The sequence below is a fragment of the Podarcis erhardii genome (assembly GCF_964252035.2).
Source record: "Podarcis erhardii genome assembly, chromosome: 8".
In the NCBI taxonomy this organism is placed as follows: Eukaryota; Metazoa; Chordata; class Lepidosauria; order Squamata; family Lacertidae; genus Podarcis; species Podarcis erhardii.
In genome coordinates this window covers 86021193-86044511 of record NC_138499.1, presented here as the reverse complement: position 1 = coordinate 86044511, position 23319 = coordinate 86021193, and the positions used below count along the sequence as shown (strand labels likewise).

The 23319-nt window shown below is 43.6% G+C and overlaps 1 protein-coding gene across 8 annotated transcripts in view; it reads left to right on the top strand.

Moving 5' to 3' along the window:
- Window positions 1-23319, top strand: part of ENOX1 (ecto-NOX disulfide-thiol exchanger 1) — a 309881-nt gene that overhangs the window by 275005 nt on the left and 11557 nt on the right. For all 8 annotated transcript variants that reach the window (XM_081872748.1, XM_081872745.1, XM_081872749.1 and 5 more), the window contains 4 exons: window positions 27-211; window positions 8822-8929; window positions 14919-14978; window positions 22613-22715. In XM_081872748.1, coding sequence (XP_081728874.1) covers window positions 27-211; window positions 8822-8929; window positions 14919-14978; window positions 22613-22715 — 456 coding nt within the window. The remainder of the gene's footprint in view (window positions 1-26; window positions 212-8821; window positions 8930-14918; window positions 14979-22612; window positions 22716-23319) is intronic.

Here is a 23319-nt window from a genome sequence, read left to right as displayed (position 1 = left end):
CTACCAGAGTGTTTCCCTTCTTGCAGCCTTAGCTGCTCAAGCTTATGCACTTAAGGAAGAGAACGACAGTCTCCGATGGCAACTGGACGCTTACCGAAATGAAGTTGAACTCCTGAAACAAGAGAAAGGGCAGCTCTTTCGAACAGAAGAAAGCCTGACAAAGGACCAGCAGTTGCAGTTCTTGCAGCAAACATTACAAGGCATGCAGCAGGTACTCCTTTACTAGAGGTTTGAACTGTTTTTAAAATAATCCTCCCAAACTGACTCATGCTGGGGGGGGGGCATACGTGCAATTGAGAGCAGTCACCAGAAAGCCCCCGCTAAATTTGGCGCACTGCTCTGGAAGAGAACTGATTATTACTCCTGTAACCCAAACAATGGGATGTGGGTGGCGCTGTGGTCTAAACCACAGAGCCTAGGACTTGCCGATCAGATGGTCGGCGGGTCGAATCCCTGTGACGGGGTGAGCTCCCGTTGCTCAGTCCCTGCTCCTGCCAACCTAGCAATTTGAAAGCACGTCAAAGTACAAGTAGATAAATAGGTACCGCTCCAGCGGGAAGGTAAATGGCGTTTCTGTGCGCTGCTCTGATTCGCCAGAAGCAGCTTTGTCATGCTGGCCACATGAGCCGGAAGCTGTCTGCGGACAAACGCTGGCTCCCTCGGCCTATAGAGTGAGATGAGCGCACAACCTCAGAGTCGTCCACGACTGGACCTAATGGTCAGGGGTACCTTTACCTTTAACCCAAACAATAGAGAAGCTGAGTGTGCTCATTATTTAAAATTTAACACATAAAATTTCAAAAAAAAAAGAACCTTAAAAAATTATCTGCCTTTTCTTTTCTTTTCTTTTCTTTTCTTCTTTTCTTTTCTTTTCTTTTCTTTCAATATGTGTATGTTCCCCTCTGGGGTACAGGGCGTGTGCATTCCCAAACTAAGATTTCAAAATGAAGGGGTGTAAAGCGTAATTAAATGCCAGGGTGATATTTCAAAAGAGGAAATAGAATGGCTGATATTTATCCATCTGTACATGTTCTCAGACACGTTTTTTTGAAACTACATGAATTCTGCCATTGGAGCTGTACAGCAGAAAGCAGCAAGTCACTAAAATAAAGGTGCAGAGAAAAGAATTCAAAATTGCTCAAGCATTGGAGAGTGTATTCCTAGTTGTTTGTGAACGTGGAAGTAGTAACCAACAAATGCCCATTGACACTTGTTGTCCTCCCATTCTGTGTGGCAATTTTAAGTACAATGGGTGGCCTAATAGGTGGAGAATTGTGCTTTACTAAGAACAAAATAATGCTTGAGTATGGGGGAAATGAGATATCCTTACAACCAAGTTCCAGCTGGGAAAAATACATTTGTATTCCTCTGCCATTTTAATTCCTCTGCAACTGCTGGGATAAGGATGTTTGTATCTACTTCAGCTGCACATAAGGACTGCACATTATTTCTGCAATTATCTAATCTTTTGGAAAAGCCCTCTGTCTGAGAAGAAGCCTATCAGCGAAAATAAGTGCATTTTTTCTGTTGAAAAATAAGGAAAATATGGCAAAATGTGGTTTATTTGCAAGCTACTGCTCCCAGTTCTTCTTTTCTCTCTCTTTTCTTTTCAAGATTTCTTCCTACATTTAAAGGACTAGGCAATCAAAAATTGTATTATCCTTTTTTTTTCTTGGGTATAAAAATGGCAACCCTTGCAATTGATATTGTCTGGAAATGAAAATCCATTTGATTTAAGGGCAGTTCAGGCGTTGCACTTATACTTTTTTGAGATAATTCTCCTCATAGAACTACGTTACAGTTTAATTTCACACCCAGTGTGAGGTCTCTAACAAACAAATGGAAATAATGTCCTGTATCCATGGTAACAAATGAGATATGCTTTACCTGATCTCATGATGGAACTGAATGAGGAAACTGCAGAATTTAGCTCCGAAAAAAACATTCGAGACTTATCTGAGCCATTCCCTTGACCTTAAAAACAGGTATTCCATCCAGCTCACATCTAAATTAGGAGCAAATTGTTTTTGGCATCTGTCTCAAGAGGCAATAGAGGAATGTGCCCTTGGGCGGTGAAGTCACACTGTTGGAGAGTTACAGCGCCTGCTGTAGCTGTAGAGGCCAATACAGGAGAGGCATGTTTTGTCGCGTCTGGGGTAGGTGAAGGTGTCCAGTTTTGCTGGTGCAGAACAAAATTTGCAGCAGAAGGTTCTCATGTCCCATAACCCCTGTGCTTTCACAGATAGTTATTATTCCTTATTATCCAAATTGTGGTCACAAAGTTCAGGTAAAGTCAAATCGCCACTGCATGAAATTCAGCACCTCCTCTTTGACCCCAGCCTTCTGCCTCCAAACATCTCTTTCTCAGCCATCCACTTCTTCCCCCAAACTGTACAGTCCCTTCTGGCTGGGTTTGTTTCTGTTTTTCTCCCCGTCTTCTCTGTGCATATTCTTCACTAGGATATTCTGCTTCCGCACTAACAGACTCCTTCCGTCTCCTTGTCCCTTCCACGGCCCACATTTTCAAAGAAATATATGGAGTGTCTGTGCTGAATCAGACTCTGGCCGGGGGTTTTGTCTCCCTTAGGGGTCAACCTGTTGCCCCAAGCTCACAAGAAAACATAGTACTAATTCCTGCAGTTTTCCGCTAAGTTTTTTTCTGCCCCTACTGCCTTTTCCTCCTTCCCTGCCAACACAACATGCCTAATCCAGCCCCTTGCCCTTGAATGAGTTTTTCACCTGTGCATGGGAGATTGCGTTGCAAACTAAACTGGGTTCTCAAAAAAGAGTCATCTGCGCTGCTCAATATGATAAATTTATAGAAAGATGGTCCTTTTGGAAATGAAATGTGGATTATAATATCCCACTCTTTACCTCCCTCTAAAGGTAACTTTGCAAAGGTGGGGAGGGGAGAATATACGGGGGTTTTAAATAAGTTTTTATTTTTCCTTTCCCATTTTGTAAAAAGTCTAAATAAGAATAAGAGTGCTTTTAAAAGAATGGCATTAAGGAGAAAATAATAGTGGCTGGGCTCTGTGAATGGATCTGTAAGCTAAATGGATTGTGGGGGTTGTAATGGGATACGGAGATTATTGCCTCCCGGTTTCTGATTCATATCATGCTCAGGGGAAACAGGATTCAGGAGAGGTGACTCACCTGAATGAGGCTTTCAAGGACTGGTTTAAGAACCTGGTGGCAAGCTTTTCATTTAGTGCCCATGTGTAATGGAGAGAGAAAGAGAGAGAGAGAGAGAGAGAGAGAGAGAGAGAGAGAGAGAGAGAGAGAGAGACAGAGACTATATAAGGTTGCAGTTTCCTTTATCTCATATCACTACTCCAAAAACTGGGAGCAAATCTCAAAATGTAATGTAGAGTTTTGTTTTGCTACTGAATAGCTGGTTATATTATTATTATTATTATTATTATTATTATTATTATTATTATTATTAAACCCAGTTACCATTTCCCTCTCTAATCGGATCATTTCACATGAGGTGTCATCTGTAACCTGGCAGATATTAAGATTCTCAGGTTCTTTAGTTCAGGGGAAAAAATTTAAAACATTAGTGACAAAAAATGGCAATGAATCATTCAGTACGGATTGCAGAATATTTCCAGAATAAATGTTGCTTCAGCAGCACGTACACTAAAATTGGAATGATACCGAGAAGATTAGCAGGCTAAATGTCATGCAGGGTTCTGGGAAGGGAAAACGCATTATATTCGAAGATGTTGTGTTATTCTGGTGTAAGAGATACACATTTCAAGTCAGAGTTGGCAGATAGGCATTTCTTGAATTGGGGCAGGAATGAGGCAGCGCTAGCAGAGCAACTTAGGGACGCGGGTGGCACTGTGGTCTAAACCACAGAGCCTAGGGCTTGCTGATCAGAAGGTCGGCAGTTCGAATTCCCGCAACGGGGTGAGCTCCCGTTGCTTGGTCCCTGCTCCTGCCAACCTAGCAGTTAGAAAGCATGTCAAAGTGCAAGTAGATAAATAGGTACCGCTCTGGCGGGAAGGTAAACGGCGTTTCCGTGCGCTGCTCTGGTTCGCCAGAAGCGGCTTAGTCATGCTGGCCACATGACCAGGAAGCTGTACGCCAGCTCCCTCGGCCAATAAAGCGAGATGAGTGCCGCAACCCCAGAGTTGGTCACGACTGGACCTAATGGTCAGGGATCCCTTTACCTTTACCTAGCAGAGCAACTCCCTGTCATGATGTTTACTGGACTCATATGTGAGCCCTGGATTTAAATCAGGTGGATGGAGTCCATAGGGGCGGGGTGAATTGTGATAACACAGGATAAGACAGATTGGCAATAAGGTATATTATTATTACTTATTCAATCTGCATGCTGGTCTTCATCCTAAAATCACAGGATAGCCCACAACATAAAAAATACAAGTTGAGAACACAAAATACATCATAAAAATAGGAACAAAAATAAACCAATAACCTCCTCCCAGAAATACATTTAAAAGGATATATATTGAGGATGAGGCAGGTGTTCTCTTGACCACAGATACTCACGACTTTTCTTTATCAATACATAGTCAAGTTGTGACCTCACTTATTTTATATATGCTAATAATTTCATACAGTGGTTCTACAACTGTCGTCTAGGACTGCTGGTGGTTCACGGTTCATTTCAGGTCCTTGAAACTGTGCTGAGAATATTGGAGGAGAAAAATTCTGTGGCATGTCCACATTAAGCATTCATATTTATTTTTAATTATATTTATACTGCTTCTAAGTGGACTCCGGAGGCTCTCACAAGATTTCAGATGCCTCCCCCCCGAGATTTTGTAAGAACCTCCCAAAGCAAAGTAAGCAGCCCTAGCACTTAAAAGCTCTCTGCCTTGCTTAGGGCAGGGGTGGGGGTGGTAAGAACCATTCAGCGTGCCAGCTCTGAAATAAAAGAAACAATAAAATGCCATTAAAAATTATGGCATCTAGCACTGCCATTACAGTTACTAGAACAGGCAGGAAAAATTATTAAGTCTGCTGAAACACTTTAAAATTTTCAGTTGGTTCATTGGGTGGGGGGAGTTTGGGAACCTCAGATGTATTTGATATACAGCACTGTGGGTTAAACCACAGAGCCTAGGACTTGCCAATCAGAAGGTCGGTGGTTCGAATCCCCGTGACGGGGTGAGCTCCCGTTGCTTGGTCCCAGCTCCTGCCAACCTAGCAGTTCGAAAGCACACCCAAAAGTGCAAGTAGATAAATAGGTACCGCTCCAGCGGGAAGGTAAACGGCATTTCCGTGTGCTGCTCTGGTTCGCCAGAAGCGGCTTAGTCATGCTGGCCACATGACCCGGAAGCTGTATGCCGGCTCCCTCGGCCAATGAAGCGAGATGAGCGCCGCAACCCCACAGTGGTTCGCGACTGGACTTAACTGTCAGGGGTCCTTTACCTTTTACATACCACACAATATACCACAAAATCTCAGAATCCTGTGTTTAATATATATTAGCGGGAGGGTGCCCTTGTGTCTTTCATTGAGGCTGGTCTGAAAGGGACACTGCAGATGGCAGGGAGAGAAACGTTGGTTTGTATTTAAAGCTAGTTGTATTTGAAGCTAGTTGTATTTAAAGCTAGTTGTATTTTGCCTAGTTCTGGGCAGCTGCAAACCACAATACGCCACCAGTTCAATGAAATATTCTTGAGAATGGCAAGGCCTGCTATTGAATCAGTAGAGTATGCAAGAGTAATTCAAATGTACCTGATCCAGTACACCCCAAAGCCCCTGATTACTCTTATTCGGTTGTAGCTTTCTATATAAGTGGATTGTGTTTGCTCATTATGCGTACCAATTATCAGATGAACTTACACCTTCTTGTGGCAGGGTGCTACTAGCAACAATTCACACAATCCTGCATTGCCCTTTGGAATTTGTGTATGCTTGGGAGCATTTCGTGGGTGTTAGCATTCTGGGCCATGCTGAGAATATTCATTGCAGAGGCTTGAGCAACCCAGCTTTTGTCTATAGTGCTTTCTATATTTAATGCTTCAGAAACGCTCAAGATTGGTTTTGAGATGGTGATTTTTCTGTGGTGTATTTATGAGATCTGAGACATGGGATGATGGTTGCAGGAAGAGAATGAGCAAGGAGTTTCAAGAAGTAATAGTGCCACTGTATTCTGCTCTGGTCAGACCTCACCTGGAGTACTGTGTCCAGTTCTGGGCACCACAGTTCAAGAAGGACACTGACAAACTGGAACGTGTCCAGAGGAGGGCAACCAAAATGGTCAAAGGCCTGGAAACGATGCCTTATGAGGAATGGCTAAGGGAGCTGGGCATGTTTAGCCTGGAGAAGAGAAGGTTAAGGGGTGATATGATAGCCATGTTCAAATATATAAAAGGATGTCACATAGAGGAGGGAGAAAGGTTGTTTTGTGCTGCTTCAGAGAAGCGGACACGGAGCAATGGTTCCAAACTACAAGAAAAAAGATTCCACCTAAACATTAGGAAGAACTTCCTGACAGTAAGAGCTGTTCGACAGTGGAATTTGCTGCCAAGGAGTGTGGTGGAGTCTCCTTCTTTGGAGGTCTTTAAGCAGAGGCTTGACAACCATATGTCAGGAGTGCTCTGATGGTGTTTCCTGCTTGGCAGGGGGTTGGACTCGATGGCCCTTGTGGTCTCTTCCAACTCTATGATTCTATGAAGAAATCAGCTAAACTGACTATCAGCAGAGATAATTTTATAATTTCTATGTGCTATTTTCACCTTTTTAAATTACTCTGCAAATGACAGCAGAGACTTGGGGGGGGGGGTTTCCTATTCATCTTAGAACCCCATTGCAAGAGCTTTAGCTCTAACAAGGCTCATTCAATCTACCCATCCTGTGGCGGCATCCACAATCTACAGGTTACAGCCCCCAACCTTGATTTGCTTTGCTTCTTTCTGCCCTTTTCCTCCCCCCATCTGCACTTCATTTGAGCACTGGGGAGAGTGTTAGTATTGCAGCACCCCCTAATCAGCTGCACATTCACCAAAGGCTAAGTTCCAGTGAACTCAGTGGGGATTACTTCTCAGTAAACGAGCATAGGATAATTTAAGTAACTTGAGAATTGTCCGTCTTTGGCTAAATACTTCACCATACATTAAAATCAAAAACATTAAGATGCTTCATGGTTCCATATTCTGTGAACCGCCCTGAGAACTGCAGGTATAGAGTGGTATCTAAATTCAAATAATAATAATAATAATAATAGTTGAAGACAGTGGATTTTGCTTTCACTTCAATATTTGTAGCAATTGTCCATTCATTAATAGGTTTGAAGCTGATCTTTCCAACAGCTTATCTAAAGGAAGTGGTGTTGGGGGGTGAGTGTTTGGACCCCTGGGCTTTCACTTGTGGGGTGTCTCAGAGCTCCAGCCTCTCCCCAATGCTTTTTAACATCTATATGATACTGCTGAGAGAGATCATCAGGTGGGTTGGGCTGGGTGTTCACCAGTATGCAGATGATACTCAGCTCTACCCAGTGATATTTTTCTAGAAAAAGAGGTGCCAGAGCTCACCATTATTCTCTTAGAATGGCAATGGTGCCCACCTGAGAGGTGCTGGAGCTGAGCTCCAGTGAGCTCCTACTGAAAAAAGCCCAAGTTCTACCTTTCTTTAAAATTGGAACCAGTGAAGGTCCTGTGTGAGGGTGTCGAGGTGGTTGGAGGATGGATGGCAGCTAAAAGATTGAGGTTGAATCCCAACAAGACAGAAGTACTGTTTTGGGGGGACAGGGGGCCAGTGGATGTGGGGTACTCCCTAGTCCTGAATTGGGTAACTGTGCCCCTGAAGGACCAGGTGTGCAGCCTTGGGGTCATTTTGGACTCATAGCTGTCCATGGATGCACAGGTCAACCTGTGTCTAGGGCAGCTGTCTACAAGATCCATCTGTTACTCTGGCTAAGACCCTACTTGCCTGTGCACTGTCTCGCCAGCATAGTACATGCTCTGGTTATCTCCTGCTTGGGCTATTGCAGTGCGCTCTACATGGGGCTACCTTTGAAGGTCACTCGGAAACCACAACTAATCCAGAATGCCGCTGCCAGACTGGTGACTGGGAGCAGCCACTGGGACCACATAACACCTGTCCTAAAAGGTCTACCAGGGAAGAATTTAAATGTGGGGTCCTAGAAAGGGTTTCTTCATAGAAGAGGAAAGGGGAAAGGGAATAGAGGATCAGGCTAATTCCAGTTGAAGGCCAGGCGGAATAGCTCTGTCTTACAGGCCCTGCGGAAGGAGATCAAGTCCATTCCACCAGGTCGGAGCCGTCACTGAAAAAGCCCTGGCCCTGGTGGAGGATAAGTTATTATTATTCATGGACCTTAGGGTCCTCTGCGGGACATACCAGGAGAGGCGGTCCTGAATATTGTATTTCAGATGCAATTGATGCATTTCAAATTATGGCTTTGGGCAGAATGATGTGGCTGTGGCCCAGTGACTAATTATATTAAAGGACTGCATTAGTAAATTATTTAGGGGCTGAAGTGTTTACCTCGGTATTATTAAAACCAGAGTGTCTACAAATAAGGCTTTGGCTCAGATGGATGTGACAGCTTCTCTGCAGATGGCATATCCAACCAAGAGTTTGTGTTCTAATGTGTGGTTAAGCTATTTGTTACATTAAGAGAAGTGCATTTCTCTGCTGAGTGGCAGAAAATGCAGACAGAGATAATTTATGTCTTGTTCAGCTTAGACACAACAGTCACAGCAATAAAAACAGAAAATGAACAATGTTGCTTGCATGAGACTCTGCAATCGTGAATATTTATTCACAGGCTCAGGCATCAGTAATCAGAAACATCTTTTTTATTTTTCCCGTGCAGCAATTGTTGAAAATCCAGGAAGAATTAAACAATAAAAAGTCAGAACTTGAGCAAGCAAAAGAAGAGCACACGCACACCCAGACGATACTGAAAATTCTCCAGGACCAGGTGAGTATGAGCTCTGTTAGCAGAGTTGGGTTCATAGTGCCCAGTAGCATTTGAAATTAGTGCAACACGGATTTCATTGTCTCTCTCTTGTTAATTACATACGATCCATGTCCTTACAGTTGTTTGCATATGTAACTGGTTTTAAAGGAGCACACAGTAGAGTTGAAGAAGATGGTGTCAAGGCATAATGGAGTCCTGCCTCTGTGGCAGCGGGAGATCTTTAATCTCATCCCTTGTAGCACATTTTCCTCCGCACAGATACCAGCAGTGCCTGAGTGTTTTTCTATCTGAAGACAAATGGATTTGGGGAAAGCTAAATATGCCGGAAAAGCAAACGTATTTCAAATAAAACAGCCATTTCTTTGAAGACCAGTAGCGGGTAAAATGAGTTTAGCATCTCCTGTCTCATTCATGCAGATGCATGCGCGCAGGAGAGTGAATCATGATGACAGCAAAAGATCCCCAGTGTTTCTCTACACTTCCCCAACAGTGGCAGAAAGCAAGCCTCTTATAAACTTAAGGATTCCGTTGGATACAGTTTTCTTTGAATCTGTATGATGCTGAAAAGCATGGTCCAGTGTGAGACACTTAAGCCTGTAATAAGGGGATAACCTAATGATTCTGGAATAAAGTATTGGACACAGTTACGTACAGTGGTACCTCGGGTTACAGACGCTTCAGGTTACAGACACTTCAGGTTACAGACTCCGCTAACCCAGAAATAGTACCTCAGGTTAAGAACTTTGCTTCAGGATGAGAACAGAAATCGCGTGGTGGCAGCATTGGGAGGCCCCATTAGCTAAAGTGGTACCTCAGGTTAAGAACAGATTCAGGTTAAGAACAGACTTCCAGAACGAATTAAGTTCTTAACCTGAGGTACCACTGTACCATGTTCATGTGCTATATTAGTGTTTTAAGTTTAAAGGGACCCCTGACCATTTGGTGCAGTCGTGACCGACTCTGGGGTTGCGGCGCTCATCTCGCTTTATTGGCCGAGGGAGCCGGCGTACAGCTTCCGGGTCATGTGGCCAGCATGACTAAGCCGCTACTGACAAACCAGAGCAGCACACGGAAACGCCATTTACCTTCCCGCCAGAGTGGTACCTATTTATCTACTTGCACTTTGACATGCTTTTGAACTGCTAGGTTGGCAGGAGCTGGGACTGAGCAACGGGAGCTTACCCTGTTGCGGGGATTCGAACTGCCGACCTTCTGATCAGCAAGCCCTAGGCTCAGTGGTTTAAACCACAGCGCCACCCGCATCCCTGTTTTAAGTTTAGAAGTGCTTATATTGTCAAGATTGCCATTGTCCATATTCTTTTCTCTCTCCAAGACGGTCAGACTAGCCAGGGAAGGGATAGCCTGCCATGTGTATAAATGTGTCTGCCCCAACCCTAAATCTGGGTGACAGGTATTTTAAAAAACAAAAACAAAATGTGCCCCCTTCAGGCAGCTTTCACTAGTCTTGCCCACTTCCATTATCTGAGCCATGCCGGAAGAAAAATGTGTGGGGTGACAAGAGTCCAGGAAGGTACATTGTGGAAGAGAAAAGGTTCAGCACATTCGGTTGTCAGTAATGGATCCCACCCACTGCTTTAGGGTGGGGACCAAATATGGCTGCCTGGTTCACAAAGACTCAACAGAAATCCCTCATTTTATGCTGGGAAGAGGTAGTCATTTGCAAAAGGCATTTTGGCTAGCAATGAAAGGCAGCTGCGTCTTTGCCAGTTTGGTGCCAGAACTCAGGCTACTGATTACTTTCAGCATTTCAGAAGCCAAACAACGTTTACCCAGCAACCATGTCCCTTGCATGGAAGGGCCTCTATTTCCGAGCGTAAAATCCAACTCAAGTTTGTCCTGTCGCCTTTCGAGCCCTTTGCTGCACACATTAAACTTTTAGATGATACACTCTGTGATGTACAAGAAAGGTCCCACAATCAAAAATATTGTAATTTAATATCATCATCAATCTTTATTACGGTCCAGAGACCCAACGAATCGTTACAAAGCAATGCACAATTCATACAGCCTACCTCCAGGTTAAACAAGCATTTTGTTCAAAAGATAGGGATCATTGGTTCTTGCAACCACCGATAAAAACTTTGCAATTCTAATGTTCTAGCGTTTGTCCGGTCTTCCAATAGGAACCTGACATTGTGAACCTCTGATTTTCCCAGGAAAGGTACCAGCAAGGGTAAATATCAGTTCAGCCCTGGCTTGCTCATATTTTGCACAGTGCAGCAAAATATGTTTTATGGAATTGATGTCTTGAGCACATGAGCAAAGTCTGTTCCTTTCCTTTCCTGAGATATTCCTTTCCTGAGATTTTCAAGTTTTGTGTCCCAGCCCCAGGGGGAAACACATGCCCATATTCCTCCCCAGAGGAGAGGATGGCAACCCCTAAACATTCTTCACCTGGCTTGTTAATCTGAAATCAGTGTAAGTTGTTCGTTGCAGGTGTTGAAGTCTTAAGTGGGTCAACACAAATCTTGCCTGTTACAGGCACTGAACAGTGTAACAAGAGCTCTGCAAGGTGTGTTGCCTATTTCCAAAGCTTGAGGAAAGAGACAACAGATTCTTTAAGACAGCAAGGAAAGCCAGCAATTGCACTTCCTCTAGGCAACCTCATTGCCTCATGATATAGCTGTGGTTTCAGGCAAGTTGTAATTGGTCAACTGAGAAATTGCCTGCATAGAAAAGGGCTGGGAATTAAACATTATGTCATTGTAGTTGGAGCCATTTTAACTGAAGCTGATAAAGCTTTGTAATTTTGGAATCTAATTGAAGTTAATTCATTCTTGATTATCAAGAGATTAAGCAGCTGCCTGAATTAAACAAGGGACCATGTTTGATAACTTGCCTTAATGACGCAGCCGAGGACTTTCACACGTGCTCTCAGCGAGGCTTAGTGGACTCTTGCAAAGATGCCGTTCCTAATACTGAAATCTGAGCATCTGCAGCGATGAACTTTTTTTTACTATCTAATATTCCACAGATTTAGGCAGGGGCATTCTTGCACATATTTAACTACAGGGTATGCAATATTTTTTAATTGCTATCCATTCATTCTGCTTGTTAAGGATCTCAATTGTTTTGTAATCCGTTGGTTAAAACCACATTCATTATACAATCCATTTGTTAGAATAAACACTCTGGGGGTAAGTATTGATCCAGCACTGAAGTGCCTTTTCTTTTCTTTGGTTAATATGCCAGCTGGGACCTTTCTTCGATGGAGACAGCTTGGCCAACTGTCTAGACTACTGCAACACATTGTACATGGGGCCACCTATATAAATGGTCCAGAAACTGACATTGGTCCAGAACAGGGATTCAAGATTATTACTGTATTTTTCGCTCTATAAGACGTACCAGACCACAAGATGCGCCTAGTTTTTGGAGGAGGAAAACAAGAAAAAAAATACTCTGAATCTCAGAAGCCAGAACAGCAAGAGGGGTCGCTGCGCAGTGAAAGCAGCAATCCCTCTTGCTGTTCTGGCTTCTGGGATAGCTGTGCAGCCTGCATTCGCTCCATAAGACACACACACATTTCCCCTGACTTTTTAGGAGGGAAAAAGTGTGTCTTATAGAGCAAAAAATACGGTAGCTGGGATGGGTGTTTTGACTATATGGCACTTGTGCTTTTCACCAGCATTGCCTCCCAGTTGATTACTAGACTGCCACCTTATTTAAGCTGCTGAAAAAACTTAAATCCCTAAACGACTTGAGACCAGGTTACCTAAAGGGCATGTTCTCCCATATATACTTACCCAAACTTAATACTGTTTTTGGAGACCCTGCAGAGGCAATCCTTTTTTTATTTTTTATTTTTTATTTTTTATTTTTTTTCCAAATAATATTTATTTATACAACAAGAAAAAAACACAAAAAAAACCACAAATACCAAATTACACACAAATTTCAAAAATAACCATAGACACATAATTTTCTTGGCAAACAATAAAACATCTATTGGTCTTAACACTAAAGACCCAACTTCCCGTCTATTCCATATTTCAAATTCATATTACTTATTGCCAATACACATTTTTTTCATAATTAAACTTATTCTCAATAAATCTAATTTCTTCTATCTACCTAGCAACTATTACTGAAGTTCCTCGAATGCTGCAACAGAATTTAAACTACTATATTTATTTTTCAGATATTATTTGAAAACCTCCCATTTAGAAACAAATTCCTGTTTTGATTTATTCTTTATCTTTTCTGATAAACCATCTAATTCGGCATATTCTGTCAGCTTTTGGATCCAAGCTTGTATAGAGGGGATTTCATTACTCTTCCATTTTGCTGCGATCAAAACTCTTGCTGCCGCCGTCGCTTATAAAAAGATACCCTTCCTCTTTTGTGGAATATCCAAATCTGTTATTCCCAGGAGGTAGGCCTCTGGTTTTTTATTGAAAGAGATCTTTAGCATTTTTTGCAGTTCATGCAGAGGCAATCCTAATAGCCCCAAGATGGGTTGGACATTTTTAGTATGCAGACCTACTGAAGCTGGTGGCTGGGCAGCATTTCTCCACCTCCGCATCCAGCACCAGATTCCAAACTTCCTGAAACTGACCACTTGAGGATTGAGCAGGAGCTGCTAGCCCATCAGGTCACAAGGTTGGCCTCCAGGAGAACTCCAACAGGATCTACCAGCTTATCTGGTAAGCTAATACACTGGTAGGAGGGCCCAGCAGCAGCTAAGGAGGCTGACCACCTAGATATTCTGCAGGATGGACTAGCAGCGCTGGCAGAGGAAGAGGAGTGCGTGGGGAGCACACCGCTCCTGGCAGCGTGATCCCAGTGGGGTGCCATCGCGGCTGCCCCCCTCCCGCACTGGGCGCCACGCCCCCGCAGGCAGCACCTCCTGCCCCAGGACACTTGCCCCACCCCTGCAGGTAGAGCCCCTGCCCCCAGGATGCATGCCAGCCCCGCCCCAGCCTGCTCTCCACCCCCCAATGCCGGAGCATGAAGCCCTATCACTGACAAGCAATGGGTCTTCAGCCAACTAGAGAGAAAAACAACATACAAAATCACAAAATCGTCCTAATGCATGATCATTGGTCGTGCTGGCTGGGTCTGCTGAAGTTCAGTAACATCTGGAAGGCCACAACATCCCCATTTCTGCCCTACTGCCTTCCCTGAATGGCTACCCTGCTTCCGTGGTGTGGTGTGGTGTTTTCTTTTATACAGTGGTACCTAGGGTTAAGAACGTAATTCGTTCCGGAGGTCCGTTCTTAACCTGAAACTGTTCTTAACCTGAGGTACCACTTTAGCTAATGGGGCCTCCCGCTGCCGCTGCACCGTCGTCACACGATTTCTGTTCTCATCCTGAAGCAAAGTTCTTAACCCAAGGTACTATTTCTGGGTTAGCGGAGTCTGTAACCTGAAGCGTCTGTAACCCGAAGTACCACTGTACTTAGAAATATTTCCCTCTCTCGCTTTCTCTCTCAACGTCTTGTAGTCACACGGAATCTGAGAGATCATTCTGTTTGCAACCGTGTGGGATCTAAATGAGCTGCTCTTTCTTTCTGCAGATCCTCCCTTGAGAAGGAAGCCTATCATAGCACGTCAGCCTTTTGAACCAGCCGAAATATATTGCTCAAAAGTAATCATTAGCTAACTGCAATTTAGCAAGCAGCAACTTGCAACCACAGCAAAGTTTCAAATTAACAGCAACAGGAATGGAAAATGCAATCATTTATTACTCATAAAAGCCAATTTTACATACTTTTTATGCCCTGAGACTGCTTTCTAATCTTATTATTTAAAAAATAATGATCCTGTCTTAGAATTTGCTTCCTTTTATTGTTTTTATTTTCAGCTAACCTATTAGCTTCAAACTAGTTCCAGCAAAAGCTGAAACTATATGTTCCATCTGTTTTGCTCATTGGGAGCCTTATAAAAAACAGTGCTCCAAATAAATCAACAATAAGTATGTTAAATACTCCAGTAAAAAAAAATAATTATTTTTTTGTCTTCACAGTTAAAAAAAAACACCAAGGAGTTTGCAGAAACTAATGGTCGTGACGAATCTCAGGCAAATGTAGGTACAACTTTGTATTTCTTTGTCAAGATCCCATGCTTACTATTTGCATTCTGAAATAAAAGTAACTGCATTGAGTTAATAGCTAGGGAAATATCTGCCTTTCCTTGGAGTCATAGGTTCACTTCCAAGCATGCTTATTTCAAGACAAATGAACTGAATTTCCCCAATCTGCCTTTTGGAATTAACACGTCTCTGGTAAGAAATAGCTGTCCTGCTTTGTAGCATTGATCACAACAAAGCTTTCTTGTTTTTCACTACTGAAAAATGTATGGGACCTAGAAGAATTGTGAAGAATGGGAAAAAACAAAAACCTGCAGCTTTCAACAATGAGTTTTCAGAATCCTAAGGTTTGCTCTTTAATTCTCACCTCCCCCCAAAGCAGCTTTCTAGACCACGTAGTAGCAGTGAAGTTCCAGGGCCTAGTTACATTTTAATTATTCTGTTAAAGGTAAAGGGACCCCTGACCATTAGGTCTAGTCGTGGCCGACTCTGGGGTTGCGGCGCTCATCTCGCTTTAGTGGCCGAGGGAGCCGGCGTACAGCTTCCGGGTCATGTGGCCAGCATGACTAAGCCGCTTCTGGCGAACCAGAGCAGTGCATAGAAACGTCGTTTACCTTTCCGCAGGAGCAGCACTTATTTATCTACTTGCACTTTGACGTGCTTTCGAACTGCTAGGTTGGCAGGAGCAGGGACTGAACAACAGGAGCTCACGCCGTCACGGGGATTCGAACCGCCGACCTTCTGATCGGCAAGTCCTAGGCTCTGTGGTTTAACCCACATTCTTTCACAACTTTCTCAGGGCAGTTTACAATAATGCAGTAAAAACAATAATATAGTGATGGAATACAGGCAAGAACACTTACAAATCTAAAACAGCAAATGGCAGAGTAGAAAATGGCTTGTGGAAGCCATTGGGAGCAGAGATGTGATGGGATGTCTTCCCCTTTAATGGCTGCTTCTCCATTCTAAATCCCTCTCCTCAAATCTACCTTTCCCAGGAAAAGGATTGATTTTGTTACATATAGATGCAACACGCAGCCCTACCCTCAAAATTGGTGTGCTAAAGACCTTGAGCTGAGTTGCTTGCCATCCGTACCTGATTTTCTGCGCAGGGCGATTCCTGCTTCCTGCTTCAGCTGCTCCCCATGTGATAAGGACTGAGGAAAGCAAGAGTGAAGGCGAGTGTCTCTCTCCTAGGAGACTCTGCCCAGGCTTGTCAGCAAGTCACAGATGAACATGATAGCTCTGCAGTAGCACCCACAGTCCCTGAGGGAGACAGAAAATCTGGCCACCTCAAACCCTTCATCCTCTGCTTGTAGGGTTGATGATGATGATGATGATGATGATGATGGCTTATTTATTTATTTATACCCCGCCCATGTGGCTGGGTCTCCCCAGCCACTCTGGGCAGCTCCCAACAGAATATTAAAAATAGAATCAAACATGAAAAACTTCCCTAAACAGGGTTGCCTTCAGATGTCTTCTAAAAGTCAGATAATTGTTTATTTCCTTGATATCTGATGGGGGGTTCCACAGGGCAGGCGCCACTACTGAAAAGGCCCTCTGCCTGGTTCCCTGTAAGCTCACTTCTCGCAGTGAGAGAACCCCCAGAAGGCCCTCGGAGCTGGACCTCAGTTTCCGGGCTGAACGATGGGAGTAGAGACGCTCCTTCAGGTCTTCCTTCAGCTAGGAGCTGGGAAGAAGAGGGCTGTGGGCCTGGGGCACAATCTCTCTCCTGCTTAGCTCCACAGCATTTTCTGCCTTTGCACTCTAAAGAGAAATTGCTTTGTTGCAGATTTGGAAGTGGTTGCAGAGAACTATAACGGAGAAATAGGGGACATAGGCTCCAATAATAATATTAATAATAAATAATGCTGAAGGTTTCATTTGCTGCAGTAATGAGCATCATTGATGGATGAGAGCCCTGTAAAGAGCATTTCAAGATTAATACGTCTTCTAAAATGGTGGTTAGTTAATATGCAACAGTGACTTTTGGGGGGAAAGCTTTCAAAAGTACATTTATTACTAAGGAAAGTTTACAGTTCTTTTCCCCTTGAGGCTAGTCTCTAAATCTGAGCAGATCAAAATGCCCTGAGAGGGAAGGATTTGGTGGCTCATGCTTGGTTATTAGTGGTCTCTGATGCATTTAATGGGATTAGTACCTATTTGATACAGTTGACAAGTTGGATTTAGCAAATACCCTCATATTCAGCGCAAGATCCGTGTGGTGTTGGCAAAGAAATGCAGAGATGCCTGTCCCATATTTTAAAATATCTGTGAGAGGGTGCTACTTAAACTAGTATAAAGAAGTGCATTCCAGACAGGGCTGACAGCCAAACTGTCATCGTGTGCACAACAAAGATGCACTGCAAGAAATGCTGATCTTTTAGCGTTGCTGTGCAGAAAATAATCCTCCTCAGGACCCGTGAAGCTCCTCCTAGCTTGGAGCTGGCCTTGGTAAGCATCTTTGCAAGGCAATCATCCTTGTTCCTTTTCCTGTTTTAAAAAATAAAGTAAGATTGCAGGCAAATGAGACAGGCTTCTTTAGGGAAGCACATAGTTGTCAGGGGAGATGCTATTGCCCTTTCGTTTCTGCTGGACCGATTTGCTCCATTACCCTACACCCAAGTCAAGGCAAAGTGGAAAGGGAAATGGTTTGTATGTCCTTCCTTTGCTTGGTGGCTGTTTGGTGCTGAGAGCCAGCAGAGCAACATCTCAGAACAGGCAAATCTAAAAAAAATGTAGTATAAACACTGACAACTGGGAAACACTGGCCTCTGAGCGCTCCAGTTGGAGAACAACCTTTACCAAAGGTGTCATGGGCTTTGAAGACACTCAAACTCAGGACGCAAGGGAGAAATGTGCTAAGAGGAAGGCACGCTTGGCAAATCCACACCGTGATCAACTCCCGCCCGGAAACCAATGTCCCCAACTGTGGAAGGATGTGTGGATCCAGAATTGGCCTCCACAATCACTTAGGGACTCATTGTTAAAACTGTGTTTATGGAAGACAATTTTACTCAGCTACGAGTGATCTCCAAAGAAGAAGAATAAGAAGCTCCCCAGATATTGTTGGACCCCAGTCCTCCTCAGTGACAACCAACATGGCTATTTGGCCATTGTAGTCGGACAGTATGAGAGGCCACCTTGACTGAGAGGATTTTAGTATATAGCAAAGGGCTGTGGGTACAGGAAGTTCTGCCTCTTTCTCTTCTTGCCTTTGGTGCCAGAGTTTTTCATTTGATATAAAAATCCTTCATCTAGACTATTTCATGCTCTATTTGTTTTGTTTCATGATCAATTTTGACATCTGTAGTTTTAGATTAGAGTGCTGTGGTGGTTCTGGTTCCCCGTGATGAGAGACAAGGAACAGATAAAAGAATAATAAGCTTTTATGTACAATATGGTCCAGCAGGGTCTTCATCTGGCAGGTCGGGAGCCCCTGGTACATCACGGACTGATCCAAGGAGGGTCACAACAGGAGCACTACCACCATGCAAATACATGGGGAAATATTGAGAAAGGAGTCCCCTAAATGCACGTTTGGGTTAGAAAGGGGGTGCTGAGTTTAAAAAAGGTTGAGGAATACTGTAGTAAAGAAAAGAGGAATCTTTGAATCTCTGCATTAGGGTTAGGGTTAGGGTTAGGGTCCCTTCATGGCCTAGGACCCTCGTACCTACAGGACCGCCTCTCCCGGTCTGCCCCACGGAGAGCCTCAAGTTCCATAAATAGCAACACCCTAGTGGTCCTGGGCCCTAGATTAGATTAGCATCAACCAGAGCCAGGGCCTTTTCAACTCTGGCTCCAGCCTGGTGGAACGCTCTGCCTCATGAGACCAAGGCCCTGCAGGATCTGATTTCTTTCCGCAGGGCCTGTAAGACAGAGTTGTTCTGCCTGGCCTTTGGCTTGGAGCCAATTTGATTCCCTCCCTCCCTCTCTTTCTTTTTTCTTTTTCCTTTCTCCTCCTATGATGAGGCTGCATTTTAATATTTTAATGTTTCAATATTTTAATTGTTGTATTTTAATCTTGTTTTTAAGTTGTATTCATTCAACTTGTTTTTATTATTGCTTGTTAGCCGCCCTGAGCCCGGCCTTGGCTGGGGAGGGTGAGGTATAAATAATAATAATAATAATAATAATAATAATAATAATAATAATAATAATTTCTACCTTCATTTTCACACCACAGGTTCTGGCAAGGTGGAACATTGATAAGGCAAAACTAAAATGTTAGCTAGTTTGAGAGCAATTTCTAAAACACGCTAGGTGAAAATGTGGAGGCTCTGGCAATGATCATGGTTTGTTCTCAGAGGAGCCAAACGATGAATTAAGTCAATCTGGGCATGAGCTGGTTGTGTTGAAAGCTTTGATCCAGTCTGCTCAAGTTGTGACCATCAAGCCCAACACTGCCCACCATCCATGACCAGCAAAATGCTTAACTACTGCCATGTTCTTTGCAGTCCAAGCTGAGGGGAAGAGGCGGGCGCAGGGTGTTGCAACTGTGATGTAGTGAATAGGATAGGTTTGATCTTCTTGCAGTCCATGGGACTCTCGAGAGTCTCCTCCAGCACCATAATTCAAAAGCATCAATTCTTTGGCGATCAGCCTTCTTTATGGTCCAGCTCTCACTTCCATACATCACTACTGGGAAAACCATGGCTTTAACTATACGGACTTTTGTTGGCAAGGTGATGTCTCTGCTTTTTAAGATGCTGTCTAGGTTTGCCATCGCCTTTCTCCCAAGGAGCAGGCGTCTTTTAATTTTGTGACTGCTGTCACCATCTGCAGTAATCATGGAGCCCAAGAAAGTAAAATCTCTCGCTGCCTCCATTTCTTCCCCTTCTATTTGCCAGGAGGTGATGGGCCCAGTGGCCATGATCTTCGGGTTTTTTATGTTGAGCTTCAGACCATATTTTGCACTCTCCTCTTTCACCCTCACTTTCCGCCATCGAGGTTGTGTCATCTGCATATCTGAGGTTGCTGATATTTCTTCTGGCAATCTTAATTCTGGTTTGGGATTCATCCAGCCCAGCCTTTCGCATGATGAATTCTGCATATAAGTTAAATAAGCAGGGAGACAATATACAGCCTTGATATTTCACCTTTAATAAACTCCCACCCATCTTGGACTGCCTTTTCTTTGATTATTTCTGACCACATTGGGATAGCCTGTGTTTGGGCAATATTTTTTACAATGCAGTCTATAAATTAGAGATTTATAGAGATGTTTATAAATTAGAGGTTTCCAGCCCTTTTATAGTACTATAGTTCCCAGGATGCTGTAAACAGGAGCCTTGCAAGCTAAACAAGTTTCAAAACTGTTGTTTTTTTTAATGTAGTATAGACTATCCTAGACATCAACATTGATTTCTTCTTAACCTGTTAATTCTGCCATTACATATATGAGCCATTTTCTTGCAAAAACAGCTTTTGGCAAATTCATTTATTAACTGAACGCTTTTCAAACAGAGGTGCTATAGTTAATTCAGTTTGTTATGGAATTCTGAAGCTATGACCATCTCTACAAATTCAGGTGCTTCAGTGTTTGGGGCGGGGTCAGCCCATATTATCTCTGCAGCAAAGGGAGCAAAGACAGATGACACATAGTTTCCCTTGAACAACTCTTATTTATTTTAATGGTGTGCAAAAGAACTTCCCCGTGGATTGGGCTCAGCGTATGGTAATGCTGCGTCCGTGAGCAGCAGAGCAACAGGAATGGGGTTCTTTGCTTGCCTCTGCTGCGTATTATTCATAACAGAGCAAGAATAACTTAAGTTCAAGGCTCTGCCTGACAGTTGTGAAGCTATTTCACAAATGGCTGGCCAGGTGCATATGGAAATATTGGTTCCAGCTAGCTGCTTTTCACATTGTTTGAAGCAGCCTCTCACCCGTTGCCTTCTGCAGCAAGGAAAGCTAAACAGAAGGGGACTCTCAGGCCTCCTGGAGTGGATCTCAAGCCCCTGCGATGTTGCTCTGCTGGCATGTCTGCGCCAGTAACCAACCCCACAAACAGCACATGTAGGATAAATTGCAAAGCACAAGGGGCAGGTCACGTTTGTGCTGACCTTTAAAGCCCTAAACGGCCTCGGTCCTGTATACCTGAAGGAGCGTGTCCACCCCATCATTCTGCCCAGATGCTGAGATCCAGCGCCGAGGGCCTTCTGGGGGTTCCCTCCCTGCGAAAAGCCAAGTTACAAGGAACCAGGCAGAGGGCCTTCTCAGTAGTGGCACCTGCCCTGTGGAACGCCCTCCCAGCAGATGACAAGGAAATAAACAACTATCCGATTTTTAGAAGACATCTGAAGGCAGCCCTGTTTAGGGAAGTTTTTAATGTCTGATGCTGTATTGTTTTTAATATTCAGTTGGAAGCTGCCCAGAGTGGCTGGGGAAACCCAGCCAGATGGGTGAGGTATCAATAATAAATTATTATTATTATTATTATTATTATTATTATTATTATTATTATTATTATTATTGCTACTTCATACTCCATTTGAGGATGGCTTGGCTGCAGTGGCTCCTTGTTCTTAGTGTAGCTCCAATTGCAGCTGCTTAAGCCAAGGGTGCAGATCATCCAGCCCATAGGTCAGTCTTGGCCTGCTAGGGAGTCCAATTTGACCTGCAAGGCTATTATCCCCAAACCATGCTCACCAGTCCATCAGCTGCTGACATGGGTGACATCAGTGGATGGGGGCAATGCAGGATTTCTGCATTGGCTGTACACACCTGTTGCCTCAGCCAAGGCAGCAGGATTTCAGGGTTGCCAACAAAGGTCTGTATGGTTAAAGCTATGGTTTTCCCAGTAGTGATGTATGGAAGTGAGAGCTGGACCATAAAGAAGGCTGATAGCCGATGAATTGATGCTTTTGAATTATGGTGCTGGAGGAGACTCTTGAGAGTCCCATGGACTGCAAGAAGATCAAACCTATCCATTTTGAAGGAAATCAGCCCTGAGTGCTCACTGGAAGGACAGATCATGAAGCTGAGGCTTCAGTATTTTGGCCACCTCCTGAGAAGAGAAGACTCCCTGGAAAAGATCCTGATGCTGGGAAAGATGGAGGGCACAAGGAGAAGGGGACGGCAGAGGACAAGATGGTTGGACAGTGTTCTCGAAGCTACCAGCATGAGTCTGACCAAACTGCGGGAGGCAGTGGAAGACAGGAGTGTCTGGCGTGCTCTGGTCCATGCGGTCACGAAGAGTCGGACACGACTAAACAACAACGACAACAAAATAATCTGCATTGTTTTGCTGCTGCAAGAGCAATGGATGAGATAAATTGAATTACATTATTCTTAATTGCCTTGATTGTGAAATCATCCATGGTAATCTTCAGGTCTTAGCTAATTTTGCTGAGGAAGGTAGCAAATCCTAAAGAGACGATTACACAATCTGTACCTTTTCCTTCCTCACCTTCGAGAAAGAAAAGGAAGAGACAAAGCTGACCTAGTTTGCAATTGGGAACAGAGAGCTTCCGGAAACAGATCAATAACTTATAATTATCTTTCCTGTAGCTGTAAATTAAAGTAATGATCTTTTTTTATTGAGATGAAAAATGCCAGCAATACTTATTGAAATGGATAAATCCTACATAAGCACCTCTTTTATTTAGTTTTGTTTGTAAACTTTATAGGAAATCAATGTGTTGACGGTACCAGTGGTCAGCCAAGACAGAGAAAAAAATCCTGAGAAGCGAAGCCAGCCACTAAAATCAGAAAAAGAGGCCCTGTTGATAGGTAAGGTGACCTGGGCTCCGTTTCTGAATCATAACATCGCCTGCAGCAAACAAGGGGTGGCTGTGCAGGAATTAGCGGCCTTGAAACCATGTCTTACTGTGTGAGAGACAAAGAATGTAATTGTGACCAGATACATTTGGTGACAGTGAATAACACTGCAAATGAAAGCATCGTTGCAACATTAAGCATAAGTGTAAAAGAATTAGATCAGTAGAAATGGCACAATCAGTGCAGAGGTTGCAGGCATGTCCTAATAGTTTGATTCACCCATTGCTTTTTTTAAAAGGATAAATATACCCTACAGCAGCAGCAGTTCAGGTTTTAGTGGAGACTGGGCAAATGAAAAATGACAGCAAAATAGTTTTGCTTCCTTCCTTCTTTCCTTTCCTTTCCTTTCCTTTCCTTTCCTTTCCTTTCCTTTCCTTTCCTTTCCTTTCCTTTCTTTCTGCATATACCCTTTGGCTTCTCAAACGCAACCTGTCCCTGGCTCTTTTAGATTTTAAAAAAGGTGGGTTAAGAACCACAAAATGCTTGTGCATACCTAAAACTTGTTCTACTGACTCTGTTAGGTAAAGGGACCCCTGACCATTAGGTCCAGTTGTGA